Below are 14,540 nucleotides of genomic sequence, written 5' to 3' on the forward strand. Positions count from 1 at the left end.
TCCAGCTATTTTTGTATAAAAAAAACGTATATATATAGTTATAACATAACTATATAAAGATATTCCATTGCCTAGAAAATACTGATGGGCCAAACTGAGCCGTTGCCTATTTCTCATCCAAATCCCATTCTGTGCTTTAGTTGTTAGTTTAGTGTGTATTCCGCTGTCAGCTCGAAGTAGGAGATTCAGATGAATATGGAATCGTGGAGGTGTGCAGCGTGCGATCACACACCAGCCCACCTGTCAGAGGGAGCCTGCCGGTGGCATTTCCATCCATCCTGTCTGCTCTGCGGCCGCCACGCGGGTCGGAGTGTGGGATGCCTAGCCTCAGAGGCCCATGTGAAGGGCACTATCGATGAATTATGCAGCGTCAGAAGCATCTTAAAGGCCATGTTGTTTGAAGAGAGGGAGACAAAAGGTCAGCCTCCATCACTTGTTGAGGGGCACCCTGCCAGGAGTTGAGTCGGGAAATTGAAGGGTCTGCAGAGCTGGAATGTCACAAGGTGGCCTGGAGTTTCTCATGTCAGCCAAAGCTTCAGCCGAATGGGCCGCTTGCATTCTTGTGGAAAAACAAAGGCTTTGTATGTGCTGCTGCTCGGTGCAGGATTCCTGGAGGGAGAGTGAGAGTATGTGGGAGCTAAGTTAGTGGCAAACTCTCTAACCCATCATCTTCTGCTGGGATTACCAGGAGGCACAAGAGGTCCCTTCTCCTGTTTTTTTTAGTTTGCTGTATCCGCAATGTTCAAATTCAGTTTTGCAAATTCAATTTTGTTGGCTGTTCAGCAAGGATTTGTTGTGACTTGAATGCTGATAGATACAAGCCATTTACACAGGGGCGTCGGACTGGGGGGACAAAGGGGACTGAGTACCCAGGGACCTCATGTGAGAAGGGCCCAAAAAGATGCTAGAATATATAGCTGTGGATGCGGGGAGGGGCCCATAGAAAATGCCTTTCTACAGGGCCCAGAATTTTGTACTGCGCCCCTGCATTTACATCAACACACAGTCCTCCTTAGAAGTCTATAAAGTTGCAGCACTTTTTCCACAAACCTCTGCTCATCACTAATGTGGCCATTAACAATGAAACGGAGTCGGGCTCCTGTGGCAAATAGAAATACATAAATCCTGAAATAGCTTTTCTGTTATCAACTTTTTTTTTCTTTTTCATGACCAGCTTTTCACGGGCCAATTTCCCACTGATATCACACCTGCACAGTGTTATTATCCTTGACGGCATTAAGGATTTGTCATGTCCGGGGCTTTTTCAAAATTCCTTCAGAGCTCAATGTGCACGTCTGTAAATACATGCTCTTATTCAGTCCAAGTGTCTGTTTCAGATGCACGCTGGTTATCAACATGCACACAGTCTGCATGCTCCGGCCTGTGCTTTTCTTTATATAGGTGTTTACGTGGCTCTGTGCCTCTCTATACCTCTCTCACACATGCACTCTCTGAGAATGTCTGTGCGAATTAAAGGATGTCCTGGATGAGGCCCGGCTCAGGCGAGCTGGTTAACTAGCTGTCGCCACACAGAAGATTACATCCGCTGGAAGCACTGTATGAATATGGACAGGTCTATCTGCAGGAAATAGCCTGTCAGGCAGAGGTGTGCGTGTGCGTGTGCGTGTGCGTGTGCTTAAAAGACAACGAGCTGCCTCCTCATATTAGTGTGACTGAAATAGGTGTTTGTGGTGAAAAATGAGCACTGACAACCACAGATAATATGATGGCTTATGTTTCTGTACATGAGACTTGTTATTTACAACAACACGTTGGCCCAACTTTACGTGACCATAATAATGTGATCAGTGTCATTAATCAGAGCAGGGCATTACTGCAATTAAGACCGTTTCATTAATAATCCTGTTGCCACGCTGCACAGCAGAGTCTGATTAATGGCTATAGATGCTGCCTCCATATTACAGTGTCACAGCTTCCTCCCTCATTTTCAGCCGGATGTCCGTCACCTTCCTCTTTGTTTGTGTTGGTGTTCTAAACTCCAGAGGATTTCTGAGGACTATGGTTAACTGCTCCTCAGAACTCTGCAGGGTAAATCCAGACAGCTAGCTAGACTATCTGTCCAATCTGAGTTTTCTGTTCACTAAAACTAATTATGAACGTACATGTTCCACCAAAACAAGTTCCTTCCCGAGGCTATTTTGCAGAGGCACCGTGGCTCCATCCTGCACTTAGCACCGCCCAAGATGATTGTGATCGGTTTAAAGAAATGCCAATAAACCAGAGCATGTTTTTCTCCCATCCCCGAATGCTGTGTGGACTAGCCAGACCTTCCTCCGCAGCGCTGTGGAGGAGACTGAGTCAAACCCCAACTCTCTGCCGCTGCTCTCTATCTTTGTCACTGCACTGCATTTTTTCTGATAGCTTCACGTACAAAAATGTATCGCCAAAACAAAACAAAAACGTGGCTCTGCAAAGGAAGTTAGTTGTTGCCTAAAGAGCATTTTAAAATAAAAAATTACAACAAATTTTCATTTTGAGTACTGAAATTATGCTTCCTCCCACTGTGCATGATGGCATTAGCATAATGGTGCTTACATGGGCTGTGCTAAGTTTAAATGAGCTGAAGGTCAGTTTTAATCACACTAGTGGCTCAAAGGAGGTCAGTGTGGGTCAGTCAGCTACTGGATGGACGGTCCTGTACACAGATTCATGTTCCCCTCAGGATGACCTGGAATAACTTTGGTGATCCCTTGACATCATCAGGTCAACATCTAGGTTTGACCAATCCTTTGGTACATGACCACATACCTTTAGACATTCCTATCAGCCTCAATTCTACTTCATGTTCAGTGAAAATGAGCATATGTTAGCATGCTGACATGCTATGATATGGTATGGCTTTATATTCTTTTTCAGTGAAAATGGGTAAAAGACATGAATGATGACATTTAAAGAGCATAGGGGCGTCCACACCAAGAACGATAACAATGACCATAACTGTAAGGATATGAGCATCCACACTGCTCAACGATAACGTTCTGTTAACAGCAGCGGCAAGCACGCACTGCGCACAGAGCTACCTAAAGGATCGTAGCCCCATCGAGTGGAAAAGTCACGCCACACCACTGACCACCTGTGTGCAACAAATACACCCTCTCTCAGCAGCGTCATGTGCAATGCCACGTTAATTCAGATGGATTTTGATTGGTTGTCAGTATTTCTATCGTTCATCAAATCTCTCTGAAAATGATCCCAATGATACCGTTTTCCACTTTCGCTTTCACCCAGGAGACCGGGGTTCATGTTCCTCGTGTACATTTTGTAACCCCACCCACCATATTTTCCTAAACCTGACTGTCCCGTTTTTGTGCCGCATGTCAGTTAAACGTACGTCCCGACCCAGAGACTCAAAAAGTGACGCCAAGAGTGCCAACCAAGCGCGTCTAAATATCACGCTAAAGGGCTAGATGCGAGTCCCGAGAGCTTCAAATAGGGACGCCAAGAGTCCCGACCCCGAGCATCCATAACAAACGCCAAAGGCACTCGCTTTTTGACACGACGGGAGTGAGAACGTGTTGACCAGACTTAGCCTTTTTAAATCGTCCCTAACAAACGAAATGTTTCTGTGTAGAAGTATTTCTGCTTATGCTGCTGAAAAGACTAAGATGCTCTAAGGAGCCTTTGTAAGAGAGCCCCTGACAGTAGCAGCATTCGAACATTGTGCGATACAGAACAACTCTGAAAGGGTTTGTTACAGCAGCAGAAGGTTGCTGCATGGTGCAAATCCCCATTTTCTCTCCATAGGGACCCTGTTTATTCAGAGTGTATTTCCCGCTATGAAGAGTAAGCCAGTGCACATGCGAGCTGATCTTCCCTCAGGAGAGAGCGAGAGGCTGCCGGGGAGATAAGTAATACCATTTCACCAACAGCCGCTGTGTCACTGACATGAGCATCCATCTGCTGAAACCCAGACCGGATAGCCGGGGCTTACTGACCACATTCTACCCGTCGCTGTGGGAGACAGCTGATCTACTCGGCTCTGGTCCTGATCCGTTTGACCCCTGCCTCGAAGTGACCCCAATCTTGTTTGGCTGGGACCGAGGTTGGAGAGCAGCTAGGGTTTTTCGAGAGCAGAGAAGGAGATGTGGGCGGGGGGTCGGTGCTAGGACCAAGGACAGAGAGTAGAGGTAGGAATGTGGAGGATGCAGGGCTGGGATACCGCTGCCACTGGGGTCAGGACTGGTACTTGTGTTTGGATTAAGGGCTTGATCTCTGATGAAACAAATGCAAGTTCAAAACCCGCACCTCCCCAAAGATGCTTACCCCAGTTTCCCACTGGGCATGTATGCGCCGCATACCGGCTGCGCAGCCGTTTTGTTCCGTCCTCCGCCGCGCGCCATACCACACCGGGAGCGGCTCAGTAGCGCAGCGTCTTGCTGTCCGACTCGCAGATTATATTGTCTCTACAAGTACTTTACAGACTTCTCTTTTCTGGTGTTGTCTTTATAAAAAGCTCTGGGATGTCGTATATGTTTTTCCGCCTCCAAGATGAATCTGACATTGTCTGTGGTGTTGTAGAGGAGACATATACCATATTGAGTGGGGCGGGGGGGGTGCTTGCTGTTTTTTTTACTTCCTGCCCAGCTGTCTGAACGCTCAGTGGCTCACGTGAAAATAGACCTGGCGCGTATATTTAGCGGAGCGAAGAGCCGCTTCCCGCACATTTCTGGGACACACCCGGTGGAAGATAGGGGTTAGAATCCCAAGGCCCATAATCAAAAGCAATTATTAGCAGGATTAAAATGACTAAAACTAAACCCACTAAGCTACAGTGCTATGACTGGTTATAGGTAAAAGCCTTAGTCAAAGATATCTATATTATATATTCATTGCCATACTGACCTACCTGTGGACAAACTGCCAGTGGTTTTAAAGAACAGTAAGATTTTCTCTTTACAGAAATGTTCCAGCAGAAAAAACACAGGTGTACAATGTAATGTTCCAGGTCCAGGTTCCTAGCTCTGTGCATGCTGGCTCACCGGGGCCCTAAAACTGCGACTGAGCTATCAATAATGTTCTCAATTACACCGATGCTTTTCTGTGGTGGCCCATCAAAGGCAAACGCGCTGCGACGGCCCAAAACACCTCCATTAGGTGAAACGTGCTGAAAATACAGAAATGATGCAAAGTTGAAAACGCACAAACTCCCAAAAGCGAACTAACTAACCCTAACCCTGCAACAGAAAAACACTGCATGTCCAGTCAACACAACGGAAGTTCCTCAGGCCATCCCAATTTACAACATGACATGGCAGATGACTTTGCAGAGAGATTACACGTATTAAGGACTTGATTTTCCTTCCCGCATTTGTGAAACAGAAAATCAAATTGTTAACTATGAAATATATCAGCAGTCGCACACAAAATCTTAAACATTTGTTTCCCCAGTCTATGTGTATGTAAATAATGTGTATCACGTTGTTATGAAGCTCTTCGATCCCTGTAAGTCCGTCTCAGATCAGGGCATTGACTACCTCTTCTTTCTCTCTCTGGCAACATAAATATAATTGGGGGATCCTGTGTAAAGGTCAGACATACTATTTGTTTGTGTCTGTCTGTCTGGGTGGCTGGGTGGTCTGTAACTTAGTTAGTTGAGTTGGCGGTTGTGGGGGATGTATGTCCAGCAGAATGTGCATGCAGAGCTCAGGGTGATGACCTGCGACCTCACAGGAATTCCTCCGTGTCAGAACTTTCTCTTCCGTACACTGATGAACACAGACACAGGCCTGTCTTCCCTGGTGGGCGGCCATGTCTTCCCTGTCAACACGCTATTTCATATGTCCATTTGTCTGTCTGTGCCGCGTTGGGAATTCACTGTCCCAGCAAAAGAGATTTTTCCATGTTGCACATGGAGAGGGGAGCAAAATAAACAAACCGCAGCATCAGCATCATTTGTTCAGAAGTCAAACATGCTCAGGATTTCCCCCTTGACTAGGGGACTGGAGTCATAGCCTGATGGCAGCGTCAATGTAGAGCCCAATAGTTTCTGTGATAACAGAATCATTAAATTCTCAACGGAATTGAGACCCACTGTAACTGTAGTTTTAAATAACGTCTTAAAAATAAATTTAAAACCGGACAAAGTTGTCTAGGAGCAAAGGCGAATGTAGCAGTACTGCTTATGTGTAGAGCCATGAATCCTTGTAAGGAGGAAGTAAACGGAACATGTGACTTTAAATAGGTTCACACCTTTTCAATAGATGGGTGTAAATTGAACCACTGCAGCTTCATATTAGCTTCAGAGAAACATTTTTGCGACAGGGACTGTGGCTTTTGTCCTCTATTACTTACACTGAAAGAACATTAGACAGGAGTATTTTAATGTCCAGTACCAACAGAAAGAAAAAAGATGTTTTAAAAAGATGTTTTAATGTTCATATGAGCACTGTTGAAAAACACAAATGTGAACCTGTTAAATTCAAGGCCAGTTTCTTTTCAGCATGGCCACAGTTTTTACCTAACCTTAACCAAAGAGTTCATCTTTAAAATTCAATTCAATTTTAGAGTATCAAATCATAACAAGAGTTATCTCAAGACACTTTACAGATAGAGTAGGTCTAGACCACACTCTATAATTGACAAAGACCCAACAATTCCAGTAATCCCCCCGAGAGCAAGCATTTAGTGCAACAGTGGCGAGGAAAAACTCCCTTTTAGGCAGAAACCTCGAGTGGTGAGGAAAACTCCCTTTTAGGAAGAAACCTCGAGTGGTGAGGAAAACTCCCTTTTAGGAAGAAACCTCGGACAGACCCAGGCTCTTGGTAGGCGGTGTCTGACGGTGCCAGTTGGGGGTGTGATGAACAGTGGCAATAATAGTCACAATAAAGATAATGGATCAGTGACTAGAAATAGTAGTTGTAGTAGTTCATGGCATAGCAGGGCACTGCAGGGCGTCACAGGATGTAGCAGGATATAGCAGGGCGTCACAGGACGTAGCAGAGCACTGCAGGGTGTAGCAGGGCGTAGCAGGGCGTAGTAGGACGCATCAGGAGGTAGCAGGGCACCGCAGAGCGTAGCAGGTGTAACAGGGCATAGCAGGGCGCGCAGCAGGACCACGGCGACAGGCTGCAACCATGATTTAGGGGCCATTATTATAGTCACAATAAAGATAATGGTACTATGACTAGAAATAGAAGTTGTAGTAGTTCATGGCATAGCAGGGCACTGTAGGGCGTAGCAGGGTGTTGCAGGGCACTGCAGGGCGTAGCAGGGCATTGCAGGGCATAGCAAGGCATAGCAGGGCACTTCAGGGCGTAGCAGGTCGATCTCCTTAGAAATCCTTTCCATAATATTGTCAGAATATTAATCTGAGTCTCTCAGCGGCAAACCAAGCACTTTTGTGAAGGTAAATACAAGCTGCACAATCCAGCCCGATTAACTTATATTGTAGCTTGTTTTGCCGCTGCCGACTGCATTAATACTGGACCAATGTCAAAGATTGTTGTTCCCATCAGTCACTTAGACACAAAAACATAGGAACATAGGGTCCAGGTTGTTAAACATCGGTAGTTACCCTTTAAGGTCCCGTTTTGAAGGCATTTAAATAGGATCCGATGTGGGATAATATGTCAATGAAGTCACAGACAAGGTCCTAGTAGGCTACTGCTTTGTCCCACAGCTGGTCTGATGGTACCAGAGATGATAACTACCTACTGTCATATTGTGTAACAAAACCGCGGGGATTATATATTTTGCTAGTGTGTTCAACTTCTTCTGCTCTCAGTGATATTGCCTATCCTTGCTTTTACAAGTCCAGCTGAAATGATTAGACCATTAAACACACAACTGTCTGGATCCTTTCCAATTTCTAAAATAATACTTTAACTAAATTTTCCTGACATTACTTACAGACTTTTACTAAAGTAACATTTTCAATGCAGGGCTTTTTTACCGTAGGGCATTAGTACTTTTACTTAAATAAAGGATCCAAATACTTCTTCCACCACTGTTAGTATTGTGTTATATGTTCAAATAATGAATGACATTCTCCCAGAACTGGTTATTGCCTCTAAACACAAATTAGAGGAATGACCATATGGTATTTTTTCTTTTCTTGAAATGAAGTTCAGTTGCTGAGCTTGCACATGGAACTCTCTTTGTTCCGACTGCTCTCATTGCAGTCTGACTGAGGTCGGCCTCACAGTGCTTTGCTGCACTCTAGTGCCGTTCTTAGTTATTACATCACCTATGACCACCATGTGTTAGTAACAGGCCAACATAGGTTTTTATTCAACGTGCCATCTTTGTATCTTCTTTCTCATTGTCATTCTAGCTGAACCATCTTTCATTTTTTTCACTTAGAATCAGTGGTGGAAAGTAACTAAGTACATTTACTCCACTACTGTACTTAAGTCCAAATGTGGAGGTACTTGTACTTTACTTGAGTCTTTTCTTTTCATGCCACTTTCTACTTCTACTCCGCTACATTCCAGAGAGAAATATTGTACTTTTTACTCCACTACATTCATCTGACAGCTTTAGTTACAAGTTACTTTACACATTAAGATTCCTGCACACAAAACACATGGAGTTTATAAAATCTGATGTTTGATTCTAAAGTAAACTAGCCAACAATATAACGGCCTACAAGTCCAGCTGAAATGATTAGACCATTAAACACACAACTGGTTGGATCCTTTACACTTTCTACAATGAGACGAGAGTTCTTTACTTTTAATACTTTAACTACATTTTCCTGATGATACTTACACACTTTTACTTTAGTAGTATTTTCAATGCATGCTGTTTAATTCATAATAAAACATCATATTTCCACTACAAAAACTACTAAATACTACTGCTACTGTGTTTAGTGTGCAGAAATCTTAACGTATAAAGTAACTAGTAACTAAAGCTGTAACAGATGAATGTAGTGCAGTAAAAAGTCCAATATTTTTCTCTGGAATGTAGCGGAGTAGAAGTAGAAAGTGGCATGAAAAGAAAAGACTCAAGTAAAGTACCAGTACCTCAACATTTGGACTTAAGTACAGTACTTAAGTAAATGTACATAGTTACATTCCACAACTGATCTCAGCCATGCTATTCAATATTCACGACGTTCCACTTTCGGGATTGCTCCAGTGCCAATCAGACTTTTCTGTTGCACGACTAAAACAACTTTTGAACGTACACACGTTCCACCAAAACAAGTTCCTTCCCGAGGCTATTTAGCAGAGGCACCGTGGCTCCGCCCAGAGCTTAGCACCGCCCAAGACGATTGTGATTGGTTTAAAGGAATGCCAATAAACCAGAGCACGTTTTTCTCCTATACTGGAATGCTGTGTGGACTACGCTGTGGAGGAAGGTCTGGCAATGCGAGACAACAGCCGTGCCAGCAAGAGCCATCTAAAGAGCATCCCAGTGACCCCACAACACAGCTCCAGTCAGTGTGTGCATGTGTACTGACCCAGGCTGATCCCGGAGCAGCTGCTCTGCTGCGGTGTGCTGCAGATCAGAGACAATCTGGAAACGATTACGCTGCTTCGCTGTGATGGATCAGGTGGGAGGCATGTCCGCTGCTCTGGCTTTTGTCATCGTAAAGCCAGGCTGTGTGCGTGAGAACCAGCGGTGGAAGAAGTATTGAGATCCTTCTCTGCAGTAAAAGTACTAATACCACATTGTAAAAATACTCTGTTCCTAGTAAAAGTCCTGCATTGAAAATGTTCGTTGAGTAAAAGTCTGTAAGTATCATCAGGAAAATGTAGTTAAAGTATTAAAAGTAAAGAACTCTCCTCCCATTGTAGAAAGTGTAAAGGATCCAACCAGTTGTGTGTTTAATGGTCTAATCATTTCAGCTGGACTTGTAGGCCGTTATATTGTTGGCTAGTTTACTTTAGAATAAAACATCAGATTTTATCAGCTACATGTGTTTTGTGTGCAGAAATCTTAATGTGTAAAGTAACTAGTAACTAAAGCTGTAACAGATGAATGTAGTGGAGTAAAAAGTACAATATTTCTCTCTGAAATGTAGCGAAGTAGAAGTAGAAAGTGGCATTTACTCAAGTAAATTACAAGTACCTCGACATTTTGTACTTGAGTACAGTCCTGGAGTAAATGTACTTAGTCACATTCCATCCCTGGTGAGAACTCAGCCAGCCTGTCCATAAAAGTTGCAATAACAGGGTTTTTCCTGCATAGAGGAATTCTTGGCGCCCCAACAAAGAGGTTTTACCTAGCCCCAGAGAAGAAAAATAAAATAATTTAAATACACATTTAAATCCTCTCACAATGTGTTTAGGAGCAATTTACCAAACTCTAAGCAGTTATGGTAATTGGGGTTTCATTTAATCAAGCATAATATACAATTTGTTTTATCAAATTGTCAGAAATAACAGGAAAATGCATAGATTTTTGTCAAATAAGGTAACACAGACATGCTTTTACTGTAAGGGGACCGATCGTGCTTCCTGTGGTGCGTAGCCCCCCCCCCAAAGACCCATTCTAAGCTAGGAAAAACCCTAAATAATAATGACTATTGCACAGGCTGGGTGCATGGGATGCCTGTGTGCTGTAGGGCTGCACAATTAATCTCAATTTTATCAAAATCGCAATATGGACAAGTGCAATATCCAAATCGCAGTGGGGGCAATATTTCTTAAAGGCAAAATATGGGTCAAACCATTCTGAATGAAGTATTGTGGTGCTGCAGAGACGTCCCGGCCTACACATCCTCTGGATATTTTCCTCATATCGTGCAGCCCTAGTGTGCAGCCAGTCAGTGGCTCTCTCTTTCTCATGCTCCTACCAGCACAACCATAACACTACTAGGGAACAACATATATAATCCATAACACATAGTTTACACTTGCTACCTAGTTTTCTTGTCTGAGAACCTCTAGTGTCGCATTGCCAGACCCTCCTCCAAAGCGCCCTGGAGGAAGGTCTGGCTAGTCCACACAGCATTCCGGGATGGGAGGAAAACCTTCTCTGGTTTATTAGCATTTCTTTAAACCAATCACAATCGTCATGGGTGGTGCTAAGCGCCGCACAGAGTCGCTGCAAAATAGTCGCTGCAAAATAGTCGCTGCAAAATAGTCGTGCAACAGAAAACTCCAATTGGGCAGATAGTCTAGCTAGCTGTCTGGATTTACCCTGTAGAGATCTGAGGAGCAGTTAACCATAGTCCTCATAAATCCACCAGAGTTTAGAACGCCAACACAAAGAAAGAGGAAGGGGACGGAAAAGCATCCGGCGGAATTTCCTGCAGCACCGGAGCAATCCCGGAAGTGGAACTCGAAGGATATAGACTAGAGAACCTCTGATTGACATTATTGACTCGCAAGAGCACTATACTACGAGTTCACCATTTGTTCAATGATATTTGCAGTGTTTTGGGAGTACTCACATGATGCATTAAGGATTTAGTTTTATATTTGACAACAAAAAAAACATATTAAAAGTGCTCAAGGTTTCTTCAATGTGTTAGTCGTTGGTATTTAATTTGATACAGATAATAATAAAATATGTGATTGATGCGGAGTCTCCCTTTCCTTTGTTTGTTATCCTTCTAATCATGTAATAAATGTGTCCACTAAACCACAAATGCGCATAGAGGACAACTCGTTCTCACTCACAACTAGTAAAATACTGATGCTTGGTCAGTGTCTCTCAGCGTCAGAGACCGATGCAAAAGTCCCCCTTCAGCGTCTGTATGGAATGCACCGGGCAGAGCAGCAGCTCCACCGCAGCACTGTAAGATGACGTAGTATTAAAGCAACACCAAAGATTCTTTTGTATCTTAAAATAATGTTTCCAAAATCGTTTCAATGGTTCATCAACTCGTAACAGGGTGAACGGCACTTCTGCATTCGCTTTGCGGCCCTCTACCGGCTATAACCGCACTATGCAAGTTTGCCAGATCGGGTAGCGGATCTGTAGTTCTGTAGACATAAGAAACTACTATGACATTGGTAATGGACAATTCTGCTTCCAACCTGTAGGGGAACCGAAGAGGAAAAAGTTCTTTGGTGTTGGTTTAAGAGAGAAAACGGTAGAGAGTAGTATGAAGGACCGAAAATCCTCATAAGGAGGCAGATTTGGGTGGGTGGATGAGTCAAACTAGACAGGACTTTCACCCAGGAGACTGGTGTTCATGTCCCTGAAACGTACATTTTGTAACCCCACCCACCATCTTTTCCTCAACTTATCTGTCCCGTTCTTATGCTGCATGTCAGTTAAATGTACGTCCCGACCCAGAGCGTCAAAAAGTGACGCCAATAGTCCCGACCAAACGCGTCTAAATATGACGCTAAAGGAGACTTTTTGCGTCAATAACAAACTCCAAAGATACCTGACCAAGGGTCACTTTTTGACACGATGGGAGAGAGAATGTGTTGGTGGAGATGGTTAAGTTGGTTTTGTTTATTTGAAAACTGCTGGAGTTAGCAGTATTGTTTGGTGTTATTTTCACTTCTCATCTCCGTCCTCGCTGTGTTTTCCAGGTCCTCGGCACCCCATCTGAGGACACCTGGCCTGGTGTTAACTCTTTGCCACACTTCAAACCAGGTGAGAGACTGTTCACGTCACACACAGCACGGCAGTGTTCTACACAGTGACTACAATCGTGCTGTTAACCCTCACTAACGTCTTTTACCCTCACTAAACTGAATCATACTTACTGTAACCCAAGGCCAAAGAAATAATAAGGAGCCCATTTTTTTGTTTTTAAACACTTTATTTGTACATTTCCAGTTATAACATGAAACAATCATATTCTCTATCTTACAAATAATCATAGAAAAACAATCCCAACAAGACAAAGACAGACCAAACCTAAAATCAACCTGACAGACAACAGACGGACAGGAGAAAAAAAAAAAATGAACAAGTGCACCTAACATTCCTTATAAGAGGATCGACCAAGGGCAGGTTTAAACATTCAGAGTTCCAGTTCCAGACCAGGTAAATTGTTCACATAAGTTATCAGAGGGTCCCAGGTTTTGTGGAATCTGTTGATAGAACCGTTGAGGGTACATCTGATTTTTTCCAGCTTAACATCCTGCATAATGTCCCTGATCCAGTGGTGGTGTGATGGAGGAGTAGCAGCCTTCCATTTAAATAAAATCAAGCGTCTAGCTAAAAGGAGGAAAAGGCAATGACCCTCTGTAGATGAACAGGGGGAACAGATCCTGTTGTATCAGAAAACCAACCGAAAATAGCAACGAAGGGAGAGGGTGAGATGTTAGAAGCATAAGCATTAGAGATGACTTCAAAAAAGGATGACCAGAAAGGAACAAGTTTTGGACAAGACCAGAACATATGATAGGAAGTAGCTGGCGTCTGTTTACATCTATCGCATAATGGGTCTACGTTCGGAAATATTCTTGCTAATTTGGCTTTTGAGAAGTGCAAACACTTTAAACTGTATTAAAGAATGTCTGGAACATATGGAAGAAGAATGGACTCTAGTAAGAGCCATATCCCATTCCTCATCAGACAGCTGCGCCCCCAAGTCATTTTCCCACTGTTCTCGAATATGTGAAATAGAGAGGTTGCAGCTATCCATGATATGGGAATAAATAAATGATATTCTTCTCTTAGTCAGTATATTGACCCATAATAGGGAATCCAAACAAGGAGGAGAGGGGAGTGTAGGAAAATTAGCAAACTTTTTATGAGTAAAATCCCTAATTTGCAAGTATTGGAAAAAATGATCATTAGTCAGACCGAATTTTCTGGATAGTTGTTCAAAGGTAGCAAAAGTATCATTGCATCCAGAATGCTGGACAAACCCAGTCTGATCCTCCGAAATGACATGAGGAAGAATTGTCTCAAGCCGGAGTGCAATGGCCTTTGAGAACACTTTGCCGTTACAGTTTGTCAGGCTGATTGGTCTATAAGATGAGCAATCACCTTATTCTTCTTTAATAACAGTGTAATAGACGCCTGGTGAAGCGTAGGCGGAAGAATGTTATTCTCCAGTGCTTCTGCATAGACTGAGAGAAGAAGAGGGGCAAGTTTATCTTTAAATTTTTTTATAAAAATCAGTTGGAAACCCGTCCGGGCCAGGGGCTTTTCCACTCTGAAGGGACATTATTGCGTTGTTGAATCTGAAGAATATAATTTAGAATAGAACTCTTTAAAGCAGTTGTTAATAGCCTGATGTTCCTCCATTGAGGAGCTGTCAGGTAGCACAATTTGCGAAATAATACGGGACGCCGCTTTTTGGCGGAGTTGACTGGCTAATAGTTTGGAAGGTTTATCCCCCTCTTCATAGAATCTACTACGGGACTTAAAGAGGAGCCCTCTCCGCTTGGGCGGTAGTTAAGAGATCAATTTCAGTTTGTAAGCCTACTCTCCTCTTAATCAAATCAGGGGTCGGAGAACCAGATATGAGCCTGTCCAGACCCTTAATTTCTGAAGATAGTTCCTCAATATTCTTATACTTCATCTTCCTAATATAAGCAGAGCGAGAAATAATCTGTCCCCTGAGATACGCTTTAAGTGTCTCCCAGAGGGTTGAGGCTGAGACGCCATCAGTCCTTTTTACCTGCAGAAAGAAATCTATTTGTTCTGTAATG

General features: G+C 43.4%; 1 protein-coding gene across 6 annotated transcripts in view; it reads left to right on the forward strand.

Annotated features, from left to right (window-relative positions):
• cdk14 (cyclin-dependent kinase 14) overlaps window positions 1–14,540 on the forward strand; it is a 253,273-nt gene that overhangs the window by 146,287 nt on the left and 92,446 nt on the right. For all 6 annotated transcript variants that reach the window (XM_039805595.1, XM_039805596.1, XM_039805598.1 and 3 more), the window contains one exon: window positions 12,462–12,525. In XM_039805595.1, coding sequence (XP_039661529.1) covers window positions 12,462–12,525 — 64 coding nt within the window. The remainder of the gene's footprint in view (window positions 1–12,461; window positions 12,526–14,540) is intronic.

The sequence above is a fragment of the Perca fluviatilis genome, chromosome 7 (genome assembly GCF_010015445.1).
Source record: "Perca fluviatilis chromosome 7, GENO_Pfluv_1.0, whole genome shotgun sequence".
NCBI classification, from domain to species: Eukaryota; Metazoa; Chordata; class Actinopteri; order Perciformes; family Percidae; genus Perca; species Perca fluviatilis.